Genomic DNA, 19,368 nt, shown 5'->3' on the forward strand with positions numbered 1-19,368 from the left:
TGTCCCTGCCCATGCAGGGGGTTGGGACTAAATGATCTCTAAGGTCCCTTCCAACTCAAACCAGTCTGTGATTCTGTGATTTAACATCTGCAGTTACTCTGAGTTTGAAAGGACAGTGATCTCAATAGAAGTGGTAGAGAGGTAGCCAGGATGTCTGGAATTTTCTTGACCCTCTTAGAGAGGTATAAAGCCTGGCTGATGTAGCCACAGTGCAGCATGGGTGGTTTGGGGTTTTTTTCTCTGAGTGTTTTTTTGTGATTTTTGGGATTGATTTGTTTGTTGTAGATGTGGTTGTACTGGCAAAACTGCCCTCATTTGGCAAGGGTTTGTTGCTGGTGGAGGCTGTGATGGTGGTCTCTGCTGCACCAGGGCAAACTGCAGTGTTACCACTGTGCTTGCATATGCAGCAGAGGTGCCTTAAAGAGGTTCTAGCATTTGAATTCCCTCAGCTCTGTGGTGCACATCAACCCTGTGGCTGGCCTAATGCTTCATGTGGGAGTGCAGCCAAAGTCCTTATTTCTCTCTTCATGCCATATGTCAGATCTGATGCCTTCATTTATCCGTCACGGTCCAACCATTCCAAGACGAACTGATATCTGTCCTCCTGACCCAACTTCTGCATATGCTTCTGCTGGAGATGGAATTGTTTCCAGAAACCAGAGTTTCCTCCGAACTCCAGTGCAGAGGCCACCGCATGAAATAATGAGACGTGAAAGCAACAGACTGTCTGCACCTTCCTACCTTGCAAGAAGTTTAGCTGACGTCCCTAGAGAATACGGCTCTTCCTCCCAGTCTTTTCTGACAGAAGCTAATTCCGTGCTGGAAAACGGAGATGCCGGTGCCCGTTGTTATTATTATGACCATTTCTATGATGCCCAGAGGAGACGCCAGCTCAACGATCGCCTGCACGATGACTACAGGTATTACGAGCACAACAGTGACATCTTCCAGAGGGTGTCACAGAATCATGGCAGGCACACTTCAGGTGAGTACCAGTTGCTGCTTTTTCAAAAACAGGGTAGTTTTGATAAGACTTCAGGTGCTGAGGTGCCTGCATGACTGGGGTCATGTCTTTCAGAAGTGTAGAGCAGAGCTGCTTTTTAGCGTTGTTTCTGTCATCTGAATGCACCCAGTTCACAATTCTTAGAATTAAGGATTTGATTGCATAGATCCTGAAAGGAAAAACATACTTAAACCAGAACTTAACATATTAAATGGAATAAGGTTGAGCAAGTGGGTTTTTTTAATACCAAGCATATATGCAGCTTCTCTACACCAAGTGGAATAAGTTTCTGGCTGGCAAGGCATTTTATTCATTAGGAGACATCTACAGTTTTCATGATGTAGAGAATAACCAACAGCTCTAAATTGTAACATTGCCTTTTTATTGTATTATTGTATTTGAAGTACCATCACCTTATTATTTAGTTTTATTGTGTAAATTTAACCTCGATAATTAAAATAATTTATTACAAATAGTTAAAGGGAGGAATGACTGTTTTGTGTAATTAGTAGATGGGTGTATCGTTAGTGCTGAAACTGACTTCCTAGTCTGTTTTTTCTTTTAGCTTGTAGTATTCTTCATAAATATGCCTCTTTACACTCCTCAGTTTCACTGGAATTTGTCTTTGTTTTTTACTGGAAGAACATAACAAAGAAGAATCCATTAAATACTGCTTTTTGGATACATTTTGTTCTATCTATGATGACCCTGAAGAAGAATTCTTTGGTGTGGTGTGCTGTTGAGAATCTATTGGTGAAATAAATAGTCTGGGATTACAATATTGCCCATAGAAAGGTGACCTTAAAAGTAGTCAATTTGGCTGAATCAAGTGGTGTTTATGTATCCTGTGAAACCTGTGTTCAGGGAAGGGTTTGAAACAAACGTTTCAAACCTAAAAATAATGTCCCTTCAGTATGAAATGCATTGCTAGTTTGTCATGATTTGTAATCTGTAAACAAAATAGTAAATAGTCTCCAGTAAAATAAATCTTCTGTCTAGAGAAACAAATCTGCTAGGAAGAACATCAGCATTTAAGGCTGCTGCCCTTGTGGATGGAATTAGAACTTGAAAATGCTTTGTGGGTTTTTTTTAGTGCAGAAACATTTCAATGCAAAGTGACAGAAGGGTACTCTCTTTTCCTGCTGTCAGACAGTAAATTCTGAAATACCAAGGTTTAAGACTTGCTACCTTAATCCTCATTTATTTTGCTAAATACAAAAGATGCTACTACATCTGATGGACCTGGATGTTGCATGAAACCCCTCACCTGTGTCTATTGTTGTTCAGCAGCAGTCATCAGTCATTTATCTGGTCCAGATAACAAGTGTGTGCTGGGATGCTGAAGGGAGGAGAGGCAAGAGAGGAGGATTTCACAAAACAATCCATCAATTTAACATTCAGCATAGCTACAGTAAATGGTGAATGCTGGGGAAGGCCTCAAAAAATGCTACTGCTGCTGGGGAGTGGAAATGGAACTCTAGCTATTAGTTTGAAAGTGGAGTGTAACCTAGCCAGAAGTTTTGAAAACAAGCTAAAAATAGGGCTTAACAGCTGTATTTTTCTCAGTTGTAGCAACATGGATTTCTTTTTAAAAAGGCTTTTTTCCCCATTTGTCTACATGGTCCCTTAGCCACTGGAAATCACAAAGGAGCTGCTGATGTTTGGCTGGTCTTTGTGTTTCACTCTCAGATTTTTGCATTTAATAGTTTGAACAGATTTTACACCTGTTTTGTAAGCAGTAAGTATTCAGTCTCTTGTTTATTGGGAGAGACATAAAAGGTGAGCCTTTGGTCTGCCAAAGTGTTTCCCTTTCCCTCAATTTTATTTTTTTTTTCCTTTTATCTCAGCATGGAATATGAACTCCTAAATTCCTCTTTCAGTTTCACTGCAGTAAGAATATTGACCAATGTCCTTAACTTCAGTACATACTTTTCAGTACATATTTTCAGAAATTGCTGTTACTATTTCTCAATAAAAGAAGAATGTGGCCAAAAAGAAGAAAACCTTAGAGTTTTCTTACTTTCATCTCACCATTAAGCTTCTTTTCATTTCAACCATCCATTGTATTCAAACCTTCAGTGTTTTCCTTGAGCTACACTAATCTTTCTGTAATTTCTAGTTCCTTTTCTCCTCTCAAAATACTGAGGTAGGCCTTTTACTTTCATTGTCTGTGTTTAAATTACTTTTTCCTTATACATCCCCACTCTTGTTTGTAAGCATTTCACCTAATCAGAGCTCTTCATCAGGATAACAGATGACCAAATTGCCTGATACCTGCAGCTTCAAGGTATCAGGTTATTAGCTAGTCTCTAAATGCTGCATTCTACCCTTTTCCTCCTCTCCCACTCTCCCTCAGAAGGTTCCCTCAGTCCATTCTGTTATGGTTGGTTTGATTGCTGCAGACATGTTGCTTGATGAATACAGGGTATACTTGCTGTCCATGGTGATGTTCCGTTCAGTGGTGGTTATACCTGGGATGACTTTTGAGAAGCAGTTGGGAAGAGGTGCATGTGAATTTCAGCTTCCATTCAAGATAAAAATTCTCTTTATAATTTGGAACTAATTTGAAAGCACATGCTTATTGAGATCTTCATACTCAAAGTATTCAGCGAAGTGCTTAAGGAAGTCACATGATTCTTCAGAAGTTGATGTTGACAGGATTTATGTGTTCTCTCAGAGGCATTTCACCTTGAAGTCATGTTTTCTCTCAGTATGATTCAGTTCTCCATGTCCTCCTTCCCTTATTCTCATTACTGTTGTTTTTAATTATCAGTCTAGAGCTGCTGGTTTTCCTGAAAAATTTCTTCAGTTGAGATACTTCCTCGTGTTGTATGTTTAGCTACCTCTGTGGCATTTCTTGCATTTTATTTTTAGTGTCCATTTCAAACTTAATCCTGAGAGACTTTACCCATCTTTCCTCGACATCTCTTTCCTCTCTTCTAGGTTAAAGGTTTGGGGAGGTCTATGGTTGAAGTTATATCTACACTATAGATTGGAACTAGCTTGTAACCAAGACCTCAAGAGTTATTTGTACCTGTGTGAGTGGTAAGCTGAAAAATTCTTATGTGTATATGAAAACTGTTGAGATTAAAAAACACAGTGTGAAGGGACTTTCTGGTGATGGATTGTAAGGAGCTGACTGATGTCAGAGGAGAAAAGCCATTAATCCTGTGAACATAGATTCCAGTGAACTTTAGGAGAAGTAGGTTCATATTGTGTTATATTGTACCCCTTAAAAATTGCCAACTGGTATTTGTGTTTAATATAAGAGCGAAATAAAGAAGTATGAATTATTAAATGTGAAGCTAAAGTAGCAGGGCTTTTCTTTTGAGGTGTGTACACTTCTGTTATTCCTAAACAAATGGCAATTCCTGCCCTTTTCTTCTTTTGTGCTGATTCTGCAGTAATTTCTTTGTAGCATATTTTTCAAAGCTTTCAAAGTACTTCCTGTCATTTCCTCTTTGTGAATTTATGCTGACTTGGAACACCCCATTCCCTCTGACAAAAGAGGTGCTTATGCTCAGGAAGTACCTTCAGGTGCTTTGGAATGGGTTGGGAAGGCCTAGAACCTGCAGACCTATCTGACCAGGATAGTTATTCGTTTATCATCCCTCCCTTCTCTTCATCCTGGTTTGATGAGGGGAAGGGAGAGGATTTTGGCATCCTGAAAAAAAAGGCTCCAAAGACAATTGACTGAATTAAAGGGGAACTGGAAGGCCTATTTTTTGGCTAGATTTGTTCTTCAACACTTTGAAATTTAGTTGAAGCTAGTTATAGGGAGTTCATAGGCTCTAAAACCTCTCTGCCTACATCAGCTCTGTATCTGGTAAGACAAAGTGAGACTTTCTCTTCTTTATTTGTCTTCTTTTTGCTGGGCTGCTCTGCTGATAGGATTTTTCTCCTGTGCTTTCTACCAGGCAGACCACAGAAACCTTTCCTCCCAACCTAAGAACTTTGACTTTCCAGGCAGTGCCTTTACAATATATCCCACTCACCTGGCCTGTGAAAGCACTGAGGCATACCACTTCAATTTTCTTTGTTCCATACAAAGGGACTTCTTTGACTGGAGAAGGTATTTGTCACATTTGGGCCATTATTAGCTTAAGATGCATTTTAAAGAGAAAAATACTAAAGGAAAGGAACTCTGTGTTGGAATAATTCAGTGAGCTGTGGTGCTTGAAGTTGAAGTTTGGGTTTGGTATGAGGACATCCTGTCGTTGAAGATCTTGAAAGTAAGACTGAATACAGGCCCTGTATTAAATACTTAAATACTCAAATACTTAAAACAGTATTTTAAATCTTGTTAATACTAATAGTAAGTGATTGCTGTTTCTTTGAATTTTATTTTTTCGAAGTGTTGAGAACATGCAGAGTGATACTCCTAAGCAAGCAAACTGCATTGAACAGAATTTTCTTTTGCTTTGGAACAACTTGTATTGCCTCTTGGCCTGGTTGACAGTTAATTCAGGACCTTGAACTGAAGAGACTGTACAAGAGGAGGAGAAATCATATCCACTAATAATGTTCAACATTGATGTTCCTTAAAAGCAACAACAGCTGAACCTAAAAATACCCCAATCTTACACCATTAGGAAACAACTAACAAATGAGGCTAGACAAGATCCAAAGAGGCAAACTGGAAAGGATTTATGATTGCAGGAATTTGATTTAATTGTTGACCATTCTTTGGTGGTGCCACTTGGGAGTTTTTATAAACAGTGGTCATCCTTAGGCTGAGGAAAGGAGTCTATCAATATTTGGAAAAAGCAGATAATTTAAACAATTCTCTTCCTTGGAAGGCAGGAAGAATGGGAATTTCTGCCTTGTCATGGCTAAAACAGAATGTGAGCAAGAGAACCCTGAGCAGTTACAGGGAAGTGGTTCAACTACTCTCTTTTTGTTCCTCCTGTGGTAGAAATCATAGCCTCCATCAAGAGGAAAATCACAGGTTTTATGCCAGATTTTTTATAAAAATAAGTCAAGTTGTAAGTTTTCTGTAGATAGTTTTCATTGTGCTTTGTGAATCTAGTCCCAGCCCATGATTTGGGGAACATCCTTGGTGTGTGCAGTAAAACCCTGTGTGGGCTGCAGTGGAAATAGCAGCTTTAGGGCTGAGACCTCACCCAAAATGGAAGCACAGGGGAGAGGGCTGAGACCTCACCCAAAATGGAAGCACAGGGGAGTATCACACTTGGGCAACGTGACCTAGCAGGAGTAGTGCTCATGGTAGGTGGTTTTAGGCTCTCATGTAACTGGTTTATACTTTGGAAAAGCTCATATATTAATTTCTTCTTCCAAGTGTTGTTCAGTCTTATTATTGTTGCTTAGAGGTGTGTGTGTGTGTATGTGTCTCAAGAAAGTCAATTTTCATCTTCCCTTCAAAATCAAAGCAGGAGCTACTTCTCTTATGTGTGTCTCCTTGAAGGAAGCATCTGCTGAGTTTTGGAAGGAAAACCAATACACTGTTTGTTTTGATCTCTGGTAGCTCCAGTTACTGTACTAACTGCCAGTCTGGATGCTTTAGTGGGTTGATGGTTGTAAGATACTGAATACTACCTGATGTCTTAAAATGTCTAGGTGGGAAAATATTCCCATATGACCTGTGATTTTAAGGGGGAAAATGCACATTAAGACTATTCACAATAGTCTATAGTCTGAACTATTTGCAACTGTCAGTTTATAAATCTGGCCTTTAATTTCATTATTCAAGCCTGCTAATTGTAGAGGCTTGGAACACTATGCAGAATTGGTAACAGCTACAGCTGTGTAAGTTCATCATAATGGTATGGCTCTGCTCCTTCATACATGAAGTCAAAATGGCAAAAGGAAGGAATAATCTATTTGTGGTCTGCTATTATTTTTGCTCTTGGCATCTTAGAAATTAAAAATAAAACTGGTATTGGGAGAAACCATGTAGCTAGAATTAAATGATTGTGTAAACACAGAACTGGCACTGTCTTTCTAGTGGGTGCAGTGATGCTTTTTAGCTTGCTTTCTAGGTGATTTCTTTCTGTCATCTAGGTCTTGGGTTTCCTCATTGCCTGAGACCATCTCCCAGTCTTCTCAGGCTTTTGTATGAAGAGTTGTAGCACTGTGCAGAGAACAGCTTGTGCAGCTTTTAATACCAACTTCTAAATGTTAGAAAGCATTAACCTTTATCCCAAGAAATAAATATATTTGTATTTGGTGGTGGAGTTGTGCTAGAAGTGAAGTAGGAGAAACTGTAACAAAAATGAGTATATGTTGGTTTTAACAGTAAAAAGAAAAATGTTTATGCCTTTGAGAAAATTCTGTCTCCCAGTCAAATTTGTGTGTTTAGATCTTCTGATAGTGGTGATTTAATAGTCACTGTTCATATGTACATGAAATTACAACACAATAGGCCCATTAGCTGGAGAAAATACTGGACTTGTTTATCCAAAGTGCAGTATTTTCAAGAAACTGAAATGTTTGTGTTTTGCCATTGGAATGAAAACAACACCAGTGACATAACTATAGCCAGGGTCTGAAATAGTTTCCCTTGCCCCAGTGCTGCTTAAGGTCAGGAAGGCTCTAGGATGTTTCTCCTCACTGGAAGTAAAGGTCTGTGTTGCTGAATCCTGGTGGGAGATGGGAGGTGTTGCAGGGACACACCAGCACCTATGTAAAGCTGAGCAGGGGGGAGGTCCTCTGACAAGAGGAAATAGTCTGAGGCCAAATAGTTCAGAACATGAGGAGGCTAGAAAAAGATTTGTTGGTGAGCACCAATGTTTAAAAGAACAGTGTGCAGGAAAAAGTTTTGAGATTTTTTTTTAAAAATATATTTTTTATTTATTCAGTTGCTTTGGAGTCTGAGAAATAGGTGGTTTGCTGCTACTTCAGTATTACTATTGTGGTTTTGAGTTAATGACTACACCTGAAACCTCTCTTTAATAGTATGCTTCAGATGAAGTAGGCTCTGCCTTTCTCTTCCCCTCTTAAAAAAAAAAATAATAATCTTCACACAAAAATGCAATTTCTGAAAAGCTGAAGGAAAGGGTTGAGTTCCTTTGTCAGTAAATGTGGTGCTTGTGATGGAGTCACTTGCTGACTCCTAAGGAGGAAAACATGGCTCCCATTCTCCTTCTGTGGGAAACAGTAACACAAACCCTGATGGATACTGTGATTGAACAGCTGCATTTGATGGTGGGATGAAAAGATAACTGGAATTTCTTTAAAGCCCAAAACTTTTGAGCTACAAAACTGTGGGTAAGTGAAGGTAACTACTTGAAAGGCTTTAAAAAAAGAGAGTTGAATTTAGGCCAGCACATCCAGCAGGTAGTGAGCTTCCAAGGAATGGCAAGAGACCCACAGAATTCTTGATTGTGTCACTTAGGTTTTGTCACTGGGGTTTTTTTGTTGCGTTTTCTGTTTGTTTCTTTTTTTATCTTCTTTAGTTGTTATTATGGCCTTTGTTTCTCCTAGCCTCCTAAGGATCCGCAGTATAGAAAGGGAAGGAAAAGATTAAGCTGGAATTACATTTCTTCAGTACATCTCTCAGCATCCAGTGTGCTTACTCTTAGAGTGTAAAAACTGTGTGTATGTTACAACTCACATATTTTAAAGTGCCAGTGAACAGGCTGTTAAATCAGCTTTTTAGTGATAAATCCTACATGTGCTGTAGTTTTACAGCAGAGGTGGGAACTTAATCAGCTGCTTCCTGGCAGCTCTTCTACTCCAAACGCACCTGACCAAGGCTTTGGTTCTCTTGCTGGAGAAGCCCTTCTCCTTCTTATTATGTGTAGGTGCTCAGTTTTACAAAAGAGCAAGATGTTGAGAAGCAGATATGCAGTCTACTACGCTAGGAAACTTCCAACATCTGTGGGAGGGAGGAAGGAGGCAGGGAGAGGAGGTGAGGGGATGATGTGACTGGCTCTAAGCAAAAGGTCTCTACATCTTGTCAGGATTGCTTTCAGAAGTTGTCATTTCTCACTGCAAGTGGAAAAAGAAATAGCTGTGGTTTTGCACAAATAAGTAGTTTGGATGCAGTTGTAATAGCATATTAACAGAAATTGTCATTAAGGTAAAGCTTTGAGGTTCGTAATCCAGGGTATTTTTCAAAGTTCCCAGAGTGTCTCAGGCATGGGGGAGTTGACTTGATACATATTGTTGGTTTGGGGTTTATCAGTTCAGCTGAACCTTGGTTTTCCATTCACAGGCATCGGTAGACTTGCTGCTACATCTCTAGGAAACTTAACAAATCATAGTTCTGAAGATTTACCTCTTCCTCCTGGCTGGTCAGTGGACTGGACTATCAGAGGAAATTGTTTTTCCTAATCCAGTTTAAAAAGTGGAGTTGTTTTTGTCTCATGTAATGTGCCAAAAAAACCCCCTTTATTTTTAGAAGTAAGCCTTACTGGTTCTTGACTAAGTTTTTTAGAAGAAGTTGTAATTGTTAGGTTTCTGTCTCATCTGTTACTGTCTTAAATTTAGAAACAGGATCTCGTTCCTAACTCACTAAAACAAAGCAACTATTCTCTTCAACTGTCAGTAAAACAGAGAAGTTGCTGAGAACAGACTTGATTGTAGACTGAAAAGAAACTTGATCTGATGTTCCAGGAGATTGTATGAACAAGTAGCACATACCATCTGAAACGTGAATTAAGTCTTGTCTGGAATGAAAATCTGCATATTAGCTACTCATAATTTGGAGGTAAAATAAAGTTAGTATACACCAAATATACCAGTTAATTTCTGTTGCCCAAGCTATTTTGCTGTTACCCTGGAAGAGAGAGTTTTTAACACGTGGTGCAGAAGATAAACATATGAGGATGTCCTTTGTGGTAAATGGAATAACTCTTGTCAGCTGCTGCCTGAATACGTTTGTCCTAACATATTACAAGGTGGATTATTTGGCTGAATCAACACTTACCTTTTTAATGTTTCAAAAACAGGTATCATTTTTTGTTCTGCTGCAGTACCCAGGTAGCAGGCACTAGGTGGATAGGTGTAAGGTGAACTCCAGTGTGCTGACAGCAGCAGTGCTAGCAGCTCTGACTGCAGCAAAGCCCTAACAGGGCAACAGAAAGGTGCTCCATATGTGCTTTCCTCATAGGCCCTTTCATCTATACAGATTTTAACAATGTAATGATACCAGGATGTCTAAGCTACTGCTCAGAGGTTACAACTTTGTCTGTCTCCCTCTGTACAGTGTTCCCCGCTACGACCAGCCTCCCCCAGTGAGTTACCAGCCCCAGCAAGCTGAGAGGAGCCAGCCCCTCCTGGTCCCTGCAAACCCCTACCACACTGCTGAGATTCCAGACTGGCTGCAGGTCTATGCCAGGGCTCCTGTCAAGTGAGCTGTTTGTTTTGTTTTTTTCTCTCTCCATTTCACCAATGCATGTTTAGCTTATAAGGAAAACAAATTAATTTCCATCACTAGCAATAGGACTCTTGCTGGTGTCTGTCTCTTAATCATGTGACAACTCTCACTGACAGTGTAGTGATGAAGTCAGACCAGATTCATTGGTTGGTTTGGTTTGTATTAGGCATTACTTAAAATCATCACAGTACTTCTTGCAGTTCACCTGACTTACAGAATGATGCATTAGAGAGTTGAAGATGGGATTTTACCTTCATGAGAATGGTGCCACATGCCTATAAAACACAAATATTTCATGGTATCGAATTCTTAATGTATATCTTGCTCCTTCTTAAAAAAGACATACAGATTTTCCCTCACAATTAAGAACTGTTGAGACTGAAATCTATATTCCTATTCAAGAACTTCAGTTAAAAACCAAGTGGTAGCAAAAAGCCATTTTTTTCAAGGAAGCAAAGCTCTAGGAACAGATTGGAGTCTGCTCCAAGAGAAGATTGGAGTCTGCATAGTGAAACAAGTTACATTTTTAGATGAGTACAGCTCAGCAGAAGAGTAACATTAAATAGAAAAGCAATTAAAAAATCCAAATATATTTTAGTAATTACAAAGTTATGTGCTTTTTCATAAGGAGAATATGGAGAATGAAGTTTCACAGGAATGAGCAGGTCAGTTTGTAGCTGCAAAATCAAACTAAGAGGTTCAGTGACTTCCAGCTAAAAACTCCTCCTTTTTAGTTGCTTCTAGTCACTATAATTTGAATGTGTTTTATTACTTCTTGTGGCTACTGGGCTTGCCAGAAGGATGTAAATTGGCCTAAAATCCACCAGTTGAGTTCTGCATCAGGGACATGCTGAGCTCCTGTAGCCTATGGGAGGACTTGTTTCCTAGAAACACTTTTAGGTTTTGGCTGCAGCTGCATTTCTTTATTTAGACCTTTGGCACATCCAGACAATGTAGTTTTAAGTATTTCAGCCTGTGTTGCATGGACTCTTGTTGGTCCTTCTCTGGAAACTTAAGAAACAAAATTTAAGGCAACTTAAACCATTTAAGATTATTGGGGATTTTTTTTGTGTCTAGTAGGCTGAGACAAATTTAAAAAACAAAAAATGTCCCAACATTTGATTAATTCAAGATGTTTGAACAGAATTTACATTGTTCAGAGGAATAAAGTATCATGTATTTTCCAGTACCCTCTGAGCCTTTCATTCCAGTAGTGCTGGTGCCAAGAGGAATATTGTCATTCTCAAACACTTCTGTGAAGAAGTAAATTCTGGTTTATGTTACTATCATATTGGAAAAGTGAGGAGGAGTGGTAGCAGCTGGCTTAGTGTCACCTCATCTTGAGGACTTCTTAAGGGACCGTTGATAAAGAATTTCCACAGTTATTAAAATGAAGATTCACTTTTCTGTGTAATTGTAATAATGAACCTCTTTGTTGCCAAAGGAACTGGCCTGAAGCTTGAGTGGGCAAAAGATTTCCATAGTAGCAGTAGAGGAATGCCTTTTGCAATCTGCTGTTTGAAGTTTACTGTACAAAATTTGCTCTGAAGTCACTGTGGTAGATTTTATTACCTGGCTTAAGTTAGGTGGCTGGTTGTTTTTGTTGAGACAAGTAGATAGTGATAGGAAAAATTAATAATGTTAGCTTTTGCTTCAACAAGCTTTTCTAAAGGATAAGAATTTGGGCCACGGGAGAAGTCTTAATGGAGACTTAAGTAGGTGTTTGCCATAATGCTTCCCTGTTTTAGAGCCAAATGGTCAGCTGTTAAGACTGACACTAGACTTAGACAGCGAAGAGGCTTTGATGACTAGTTTTAAGGTGACAATTTCCTGTATGTGAAGAGGCTTTGACTAGTTTTAAGGTGACAATTTCCTGTATGGAGGTAGTTTTGGTTCCTTGGAGTGTCCTTTTCCCCTCTCTGGGCACCTCTCAGGGGTTGTTCTGAGAGCATAGCAGCTACCAGAACCTTAGCAGAGTGGAATTGAGACTTAACCCTTTGCTAGGCTCTAAAATGGAGCATTTCTCCACCTTCCAGGTTGGGTACCCAGCCTGGTAGGTGTTCCCTCAGTGTGCCAGACCACATGTGTGGGGCTGTGAGGCTGAGGAGACCAAAAATGCCTTATTTGTATGACACAGCATGGTTCAGATTGTTCCCCTGTCTCTTTTGAAGCAAGGATCTGAATCCAGGACTTTCTTCTTCCAGCTTGAGCCCATAGGCTGTAAACATTCAGGGCAGGGAGGATCTCTTGTGTTGGAAGTGGTGTGTTTTATATTAAATACTTGTTATCTACTGAGAAAAGATGAGTTAGTTACTGCTTTAGTTAAGGGCTTATCAGCGTTAGGTTAATGGTTGGATTTGATGCTCTTGAAGGTCTTTCCCAACCAAGGTAGTTCTCTGAAAAGCTCTGGAGATAGCATTTTCTGGCTGTGTCTCCTGCTGAGCTCCTGCTTTCCCTCCCAGGAGGGAATTCTGCAGGAGCGGGAATTCTGTACTAACATGCTCTTTCCCCTTGATTTCTGGTTGTGTGACTAGTTGGCCTTCTAAAATTTGCCTGGGGAGTCTAGGTCAGGGGCTGGTGCTCTGTGCCCTGTTTCTCTTGGTATCTATGGTGGGCATTCCTAAACCTCTCATCTTTTTGGGATTTGAATGAGCCTGTTGCCATTAAAGCACTGCTGGTGGCTTAATCATTGATTAGACCTCTTCCTCCATTCAGCACTTCTCTTGGGAGACAAAAGACAGCTCTGGTCCCTATCCAGTGGCAGCAGCTCTGATATCCATTAAGTCTGAACATGGGAGCATGTTTAGATGCTTTGGAAATTGAAAAAAATGTTACAGGTATGAGCAGACATTCACAATTGCTCTGTATTAAAAAGTAAAAATAATGAGTGTGTTTTTGTCCAACAGAGCTGCTCTGTGTGTGGCACCTCTTGGTATTTTCTGGGTGAACTTTCACCTTCTGCTCTTAAGTGTCCACTTCCCTCCTCAAGGAGACTCTTGGCAGTTGGATGGAGCCCTGGTGACCCTGGCTGCTGCCTTGCTCTATTTGCCTTGCTCAGCCAACAGCTCCTTGTAACTGGTGGAAGGTGGGAAGAAATAGAGCAGTCATTGGTTGACTTCACAGCTGGGCTTGTTTCCACCTCACATGGGGAGCTGGGTCAGGTGTTCCTGAAGGAGGAGTTCAGGGTGTGCTGGGAGCCCTTGAGACATGGCTGCAGGGATGTAGGATGTCTCCCAGGTCTGCAGTGTGAGGAGTGAGAACATGTAGGATTTGTAGCTGATGGTGGTTGGGATGTCCCTTCCTGGACACTTGCAGCTGGTAATTATGGCCTGATCACATTCTCGCTCAGTCCCAGCTTGAGCCCATAGGCTGTAAACATTCAGGGCAGGGAGGATCTCTTGTGTTGGAAGTGGTGTGTTTTATATTAAATACTTGTTATCTACTGAGAAAAGATGAGTTAGTTACTGCTTTAGTTAAGGGCTTATCAGCGTTAGGTTAATGGTTGGATTTGATGCTCTTGAAGGTCTTTCCCAACCAAGGTAGTTCTCTGAAAAGCTCTGGAGATAGCATTTTCTGGCTGTGTCTCCTGCTGAGCTCCTGCTTTCCCTCCCAGGAGGGAATTCTGCAGGAGCGGGAATTCTGTACTAACATGCTCTTTCCCCTTGATTTCTGGTTGTGTGACTAGTTGGCCTTCTAAAATTTGCCTGGGGAGTCTAGGTCAGGGGCTGTGCCCTGTTTCTCTTGGTATCTATGGTGGGCATTCCTAAACCTGCCATCTTTTTGGGATTTGAATGAGCCTGTTGCCATTAAAGCACTGCTGGTGGCTTAATCATTGATTAGACCTCTTCCTCCATTCAGCACTTCTCTTGGGAGACAAAAGACAGCTCTGGTCCCTATCCAGTGGCAGCAGCTCTGATATCCATTAAGTCTGAACATGGGAGCATGTTTAGATGCTTTGGAAATTGAAAAAAATGTTACAGGTATGAGCAGACATTCACAATTGCTCTGTATTAAAAAGTAAAAATAATGAGTGTGTTTTTGTCCAACAGAGCTGCTCTGTGTATGGCACCTCTTGGTATTTTCTGGGTGAACTTTCACCTTCTGCTCTTAAGTGTCCACTTCCCTCCTCAAGGAGACTCTTGGAAGTTGGATGGAGCCCTGGTGACCCTGGCTGCTGCCTTGCTCTATTTGCCTTGCTCAGCCAACAGCTCCTTGTAACTGGTGGAAGGTGGGAAGAAATAGAGCAGTCATTGGTTGACTTCACAGCTGGGCTTGTTTCCACCTCACATGGGGAGCTGGGTCAGGTGTTCCTGAAGGAGGAGTTCAGGGTGTGCTGGGAGCCCTTGAGACATGGCTGCAGGGATGTAGGATGTCTCCCAGGTCTGCAGTGTGAGGAGTGAGAACATGTAGGATTTGTAGCTGATGGTGGTTGGGATGTCCCTTCCTGGACACTTGCAGCTGGTAATTATGGCCTGATCACATTCTCGCTCAGTCCTCAGTGATCCTGTCTGACCCCCCCCTTTCATGGTCCTGTGGGGTTCAGGACACACAGTTTGAGACACACCGACTTAGGTTATTGCTGCTAATTAACCAAGAGGGGGACAGTGTCAAGGAGTGCTTGCTAAGGCTAGAACAAGACTGCTTTGGGAACAGGAGGGTGTTGTGAGGGAGGCCTTGCCCAGCTCTGCTTTCTGGGAGCTTCAGGTGAGCTGTGAGAATAATTGGGGTTTTTTTCTGAGTTACTCTAAGGAAAGCTGGGGAGGAGCTTTTCACCAGAGAGGGCAGTTATAGGGCATAGGAGAATGGTTTTAAACTGAAAGAAGGGAGATTTAGGTCAGACATCAGGAAGAAATTCTTTGCCTTGAGGGTAGGAAGGCACTGGAACAGATTGCCCAGGGAGGTTGTTGATGTCCCCTCCCTGGAGGTGTTCAAGGGCAGGTTGGATGAGGCTTGTGCAGCCTGCTCTGGTGGGAGGTGTCCCTGCTCATAGCAGGGAGGTTGGAACCTGATGATCTTGAAGGTCCCTTCCAACCCAAACTATTCTATGATTCTAAAAGATGTTTTACTACTAAATACTCAGCTTTGTTGAAGGGAATTGCTGGTTTAGTGCCTCCAAGAGGCATTTTCTCTGTTCCTTTACCACAATGTGTAGCATAGCTGGTTTATCTTGGTGTGTTCCCAGTGATTCTGCAGTTGAGCTGTCAGTGATGTTTCTCCAACTTGCTTTGAGCCACAGCTCCCTGTCTTTTGGTGTTAACCACCTTATTTCCTCACACAAACCACCCTAATGCAGGCTGCTAGAAATCTTGGTCAGTGCCTGTGCAACTCTGAGGCCACTTCTCCAGAACAAAACCCCTCCCCACACTGCAGCAGCTCGGGCTGGTGGGGCAGGGGCTGCGTGTAGCTGACCAGCTCTTCTCTCCAAGCAGATACGATCACATTCTGAAGTGGGAGCTGTTCCAGCTGGCCGACCTGGACACCTACCAGGGGATGCTGAAGCTGCTGTTCATGAAGGAACTGGAAAGGATCGTGAAGCTGTACGAGGCCTACAGGCAGGCCCTGCTGACCGAGCTGGAGCACCGCCAGCAGAGGCAGCAGTGGTACGCCCAGCAGCACGGCAAGAACTTCTAAGCTAACAACTCTTTGTATCCAATAGACTTTTCCTGACACTTAAAAGCTTTAAAACAAGAAAAAAAAAGTTTTCACACTTCAAACTATGAAAAAAAAGGCTTTTTTTTTTTGTTGAAAAGGCAGCTTATTTTTGTTGATGTTGCACCTTTGTTATTATCCTCTTGAATATTTTTCTACATGTATTATGTATTGTTTATAAAAATGAAAAACGTTTGTTAACCTTTTTCCAGACAAGAATGAGTTTGTTATTCTGAAAACCAGCATGGAGTTGAATCAGAGACTTGATTCTGGTTTCTTTTTTTTTTTCCTAGCAGTCAGCTGCATTATTAAGAAGCTGACAATATATTTTTTAAAGGGCAATAGATGCAACTGTATGAAATGTCCTGGACTCAAAACATGGTTAAAATCCAAATGAATACTCCTTTGTGTTTCCCTCAGGGCTTCCTTACCCCTCTCTCTCTGGAGAGTTCTGCTCTGTGTTTACAGCTTTAATGTACAGAACACTGATGCTGTTCCTCTTCAGCAACACCAGGGCTGGAACCAGACTGAAGCGGGTGATTCCATCCTCGAAACCCAAGTGCTTCATGGAAGAGAAGCCTGAGTTGCCTTATTTTTTACTTTTAACACTTTACTACTTTAGATTTACTGCTTGTTGTCACAGAAATCAGTCAGAGGGGAAATACTTGCACCTGCTGAAAGACCGAGATCCCTAAAGCAAACTTGTCACAGGTGTTTCAGTGCTTGGTAAACCACATTTCACAGAACATGAAGGGAAGGCCACAGCCTTGTCTGACCAGCTCACCCACCAGCTGCACCAACCGTGGAGAAAATCAGGGATGTAACAACAAATACTCTTTTTGGTGTTTTTTTTTTTAACAAGCTTTTGTCTTGTATTGAAGCTTCCTTACTTGGGGAAAGTTTTTAATTGTACAGTTACCCTCAACAATATTTTCATTTGGTTCATTAATTGTCCTGAAATGTTATTTATGGATTCTTTTTAGTGCAATAAACATTGTTGCAGACAAAAAATACATTTCTTGTAAATCCTATTAATTCAATAAAAATCATTTTGTTTAATGTATTGAAGGGGTTTCCAACTGATTTTTATTTTTTTGCCTTTTAGAACATCAAATAAAATTATCTCATAACCATTAAAGCTCTGATGAGGGGTGGGGACCTCAGTGCAGACCGTTCTGTCCTGGCTTCATTGAAGATGCTTTTTCTCCACTGGTAAGAGCTGGAGACTTTTATTTTGCCCAAGACTTGTAAAATCTAGTGTCACCAGAAGCACCTCCCAGAGCTCCCACCTGGGCAGGAGACAGGCCAGAGTCTTTTCAAAATATCAACTTATAAGGACCAGTTCTGAGGGCTAAAAGGAGAGTGTCAAGAACCCGAGAGGAGCAGCTCTCATCTTGTCAGTCAATAACTGTTTCCTGTACAACCAACTTCTTAGGAACCAAAAGCAAACTTTTAATAGTTCTGATGATAAAAGAATAGAACTGTTGAACACTTTCTATGCACTCTAATGAATATATATGTACAGAAATACAGTGAAACTTCCTCCAACAGGTACAGTGATACTTGTGCATGGCTTAGGAACAGCAAAGTACGTCTCCGTACAGGATCATTCACACACCACAGCAGCAGTGTCCTTTTGCAGTTTCTGATAAAGCAAGTTACTACATCTTGAATTATGGAATTAAACAGTTAATGGAAGGAAAAAAATCCAACAAAACCTGCATTACATGTTATAACTTGTTCAAGTATCTGAAAATAAGTTGGCTTTTGAATAATGCTGAAGGCTGGAAGATTCTGAGTTGCAGTATCATGTAAGTTATGATTCCTTCAGTGACTTTATAATTAAGAAGGGAAATAAGGCTTCCTCGAGGAGCTGGGCTGTTACAAGTTAAAAGCACTTGGCAGTTGCTGCAGTACCACTATGTACAGACCGACACAACGAAACACATGCCAACACCTTCCCATGGAACAAACACACCCCACCACCCTGCGAGGGACTCGTTTTTCCCCCTTCCCTGCTCCTCAGCAGGAGCTTGGGCTGGGCAGGGGGAGGTGGGTGCGGGATGGGGTGCGAGGGCCCCTCAGGCTCACAGCCTCTTCCTGTCAGAGGCCTGGGCGGGCTCGGCTGGCGGGGCAGGGAAGGCCTGGTGGTACAGGTGTCTGTGGGTCGCTGCCGCGCTGTACAGCTTGTACAGGGCCTGGGGAGAGGGGAGAGAAGGGTTAGAGGGTTGTGCCTTCTGCACCAGGAGGGTCAGACCCTGCACAGCCTCGGGTTTGGTTTGTGCACCAACTCCTGATCGTGCCCCCGGGAGAGAAGAATAACGCTCACTGGTTCATTCGAAACACCTTGGCTGTGGGAGGAGCCCCCCGTGTTGTGTTACCCCCCAGGATTACTCGGTACAAGTACGGGGCTTCCAGGGGCTGAAACGTTGTCTCTATAGGTTTGACTTGCAGAGGTTGAAGCTCTGCATCCTCAGCATTTTGTTTCACAGCCCCAGGCAGATCCAGCCTGCACCACACGGTGCAACGCTGCACCAGGAGGGTGGTGAGGAGCTGGAATGGGAATGGGCGTTGATGCCCCCTCCCTGGAGGTGTTCAAGGGTAGGTTGGATGATGCTTGTGCAGCCTGGTCTGGTGGGAGGTGTCCCTGCTCATGGCAGGGAGGATGGAACCTGACAATCTTGAAGGTCCCTTCCAACCTGACCCATTCTGTGATTCTGCACAGGGCTGGTTGCAGAGGTTTCCATGTCACATGAACTTGGCTTTGGGGTGGGGGGGCAGACACTACAATCCCACTGGCTGCTGCTGGGGACCTGAAGGCTGTTGGTGAGCCTGGATTAGCTCAGGACGGGTGGGAAGAGGCAGAGGAGTAGCAGGATGTGCTCCTCATGTGAGGAAGGGTGGGGAATGAGGCTGAAGCTTAAGAAAGGGGGAGGGAGTGAGAAGTCTCTGAGGTGATGCTGGCCCAGCTGCACCCAAAGGGGCTGCAGGACACACAGGTGGGGCCTCGCCTGAGTTTCAGGATTGTTTGGGCATGTCGTGGCCTGGTGGAAGAGACTTAATGCAGCTTCTCTGGGTTTCTTTCATGAAACTACACCTTCATAGCCTACAAAAGCAACCGTGCAGCATTTTGGGGCTTTTTTTAATGCCAAACCAGTCTCACAGGGCTGACTTTGGCCTGACAGGATTGGTTCAGGAGCTCATCAATAGCAAAGCCTGTGTTCTGCCAGAGCAAAGCCCCCAGACCCAGCAGGCAGGGAGCTTTCAGCTTCACTTTGGCAGCATGATATACCAGAACAGGGGAAAGGAATGGGTTTTTTTTTTTTAAACTCCTTTTTTTTAATGGCAGCAAGAGCTGCTCCAACTTTCTTTTAAG

General features: G+C 42.1%; 2 protein-coding genes across 2 annotated transcripts in view; one reads left to right on the top strand and one right to left on the bottom strand.

Moving 5' to 3' along the window:
* Positions 1 to 546: 546 nt before the first annotated feature.
* Positions 547 to 15,974, top strand: SAV1 (salvador family WW domain containing protein 1). Its single transcript, XM_010004078.1, is given in 4 exon segments — positions 547 to 985; positions 9,180 to 9,409; positions 10,129 to 10,316; positions 15,773 to 15,974. Coding segments are annotated over 4 exon segments (1,059 nt in total).
* A 2,089-nt stretch (positions 15,975 to 18,063) lies between these two features.
* ATL1 (atlastin GTPase 1) overlaps positions 18,064 to 19,368 on the bottom strand; it is a 24,312-nt gene continuing 23,007 nt past the window's right edge. Inside the window, exon 15 of the mRNA XM_010004312.1 lies at positions 18,064 to 18,190. Within this exon, the coding sequence (XP_010002614.1) occupies positions 18,080 to 18,190 (111 nt within the window). The 3' untranslated portion in view covers positions 18,064 to 18,079. The remainder of the gene's footprint in view (positions 18,191 to 19,368) is intronic.

The sequence above is a fragment of the Chaetura pelagica genome, unplaced genomic scaffold (assembly GCF_000747805.2).
Source record: "Chaetura pelagica isolate M959 unplaced genomic scaffold, ChaPel_1.0 scaffold141, whole genome shotgun sequence".
NCBI lineage: Eukaryota > Metazoa > Chordata > Aves > Apodiformes > Apodidae > Chaetura > Chaetura pelagica.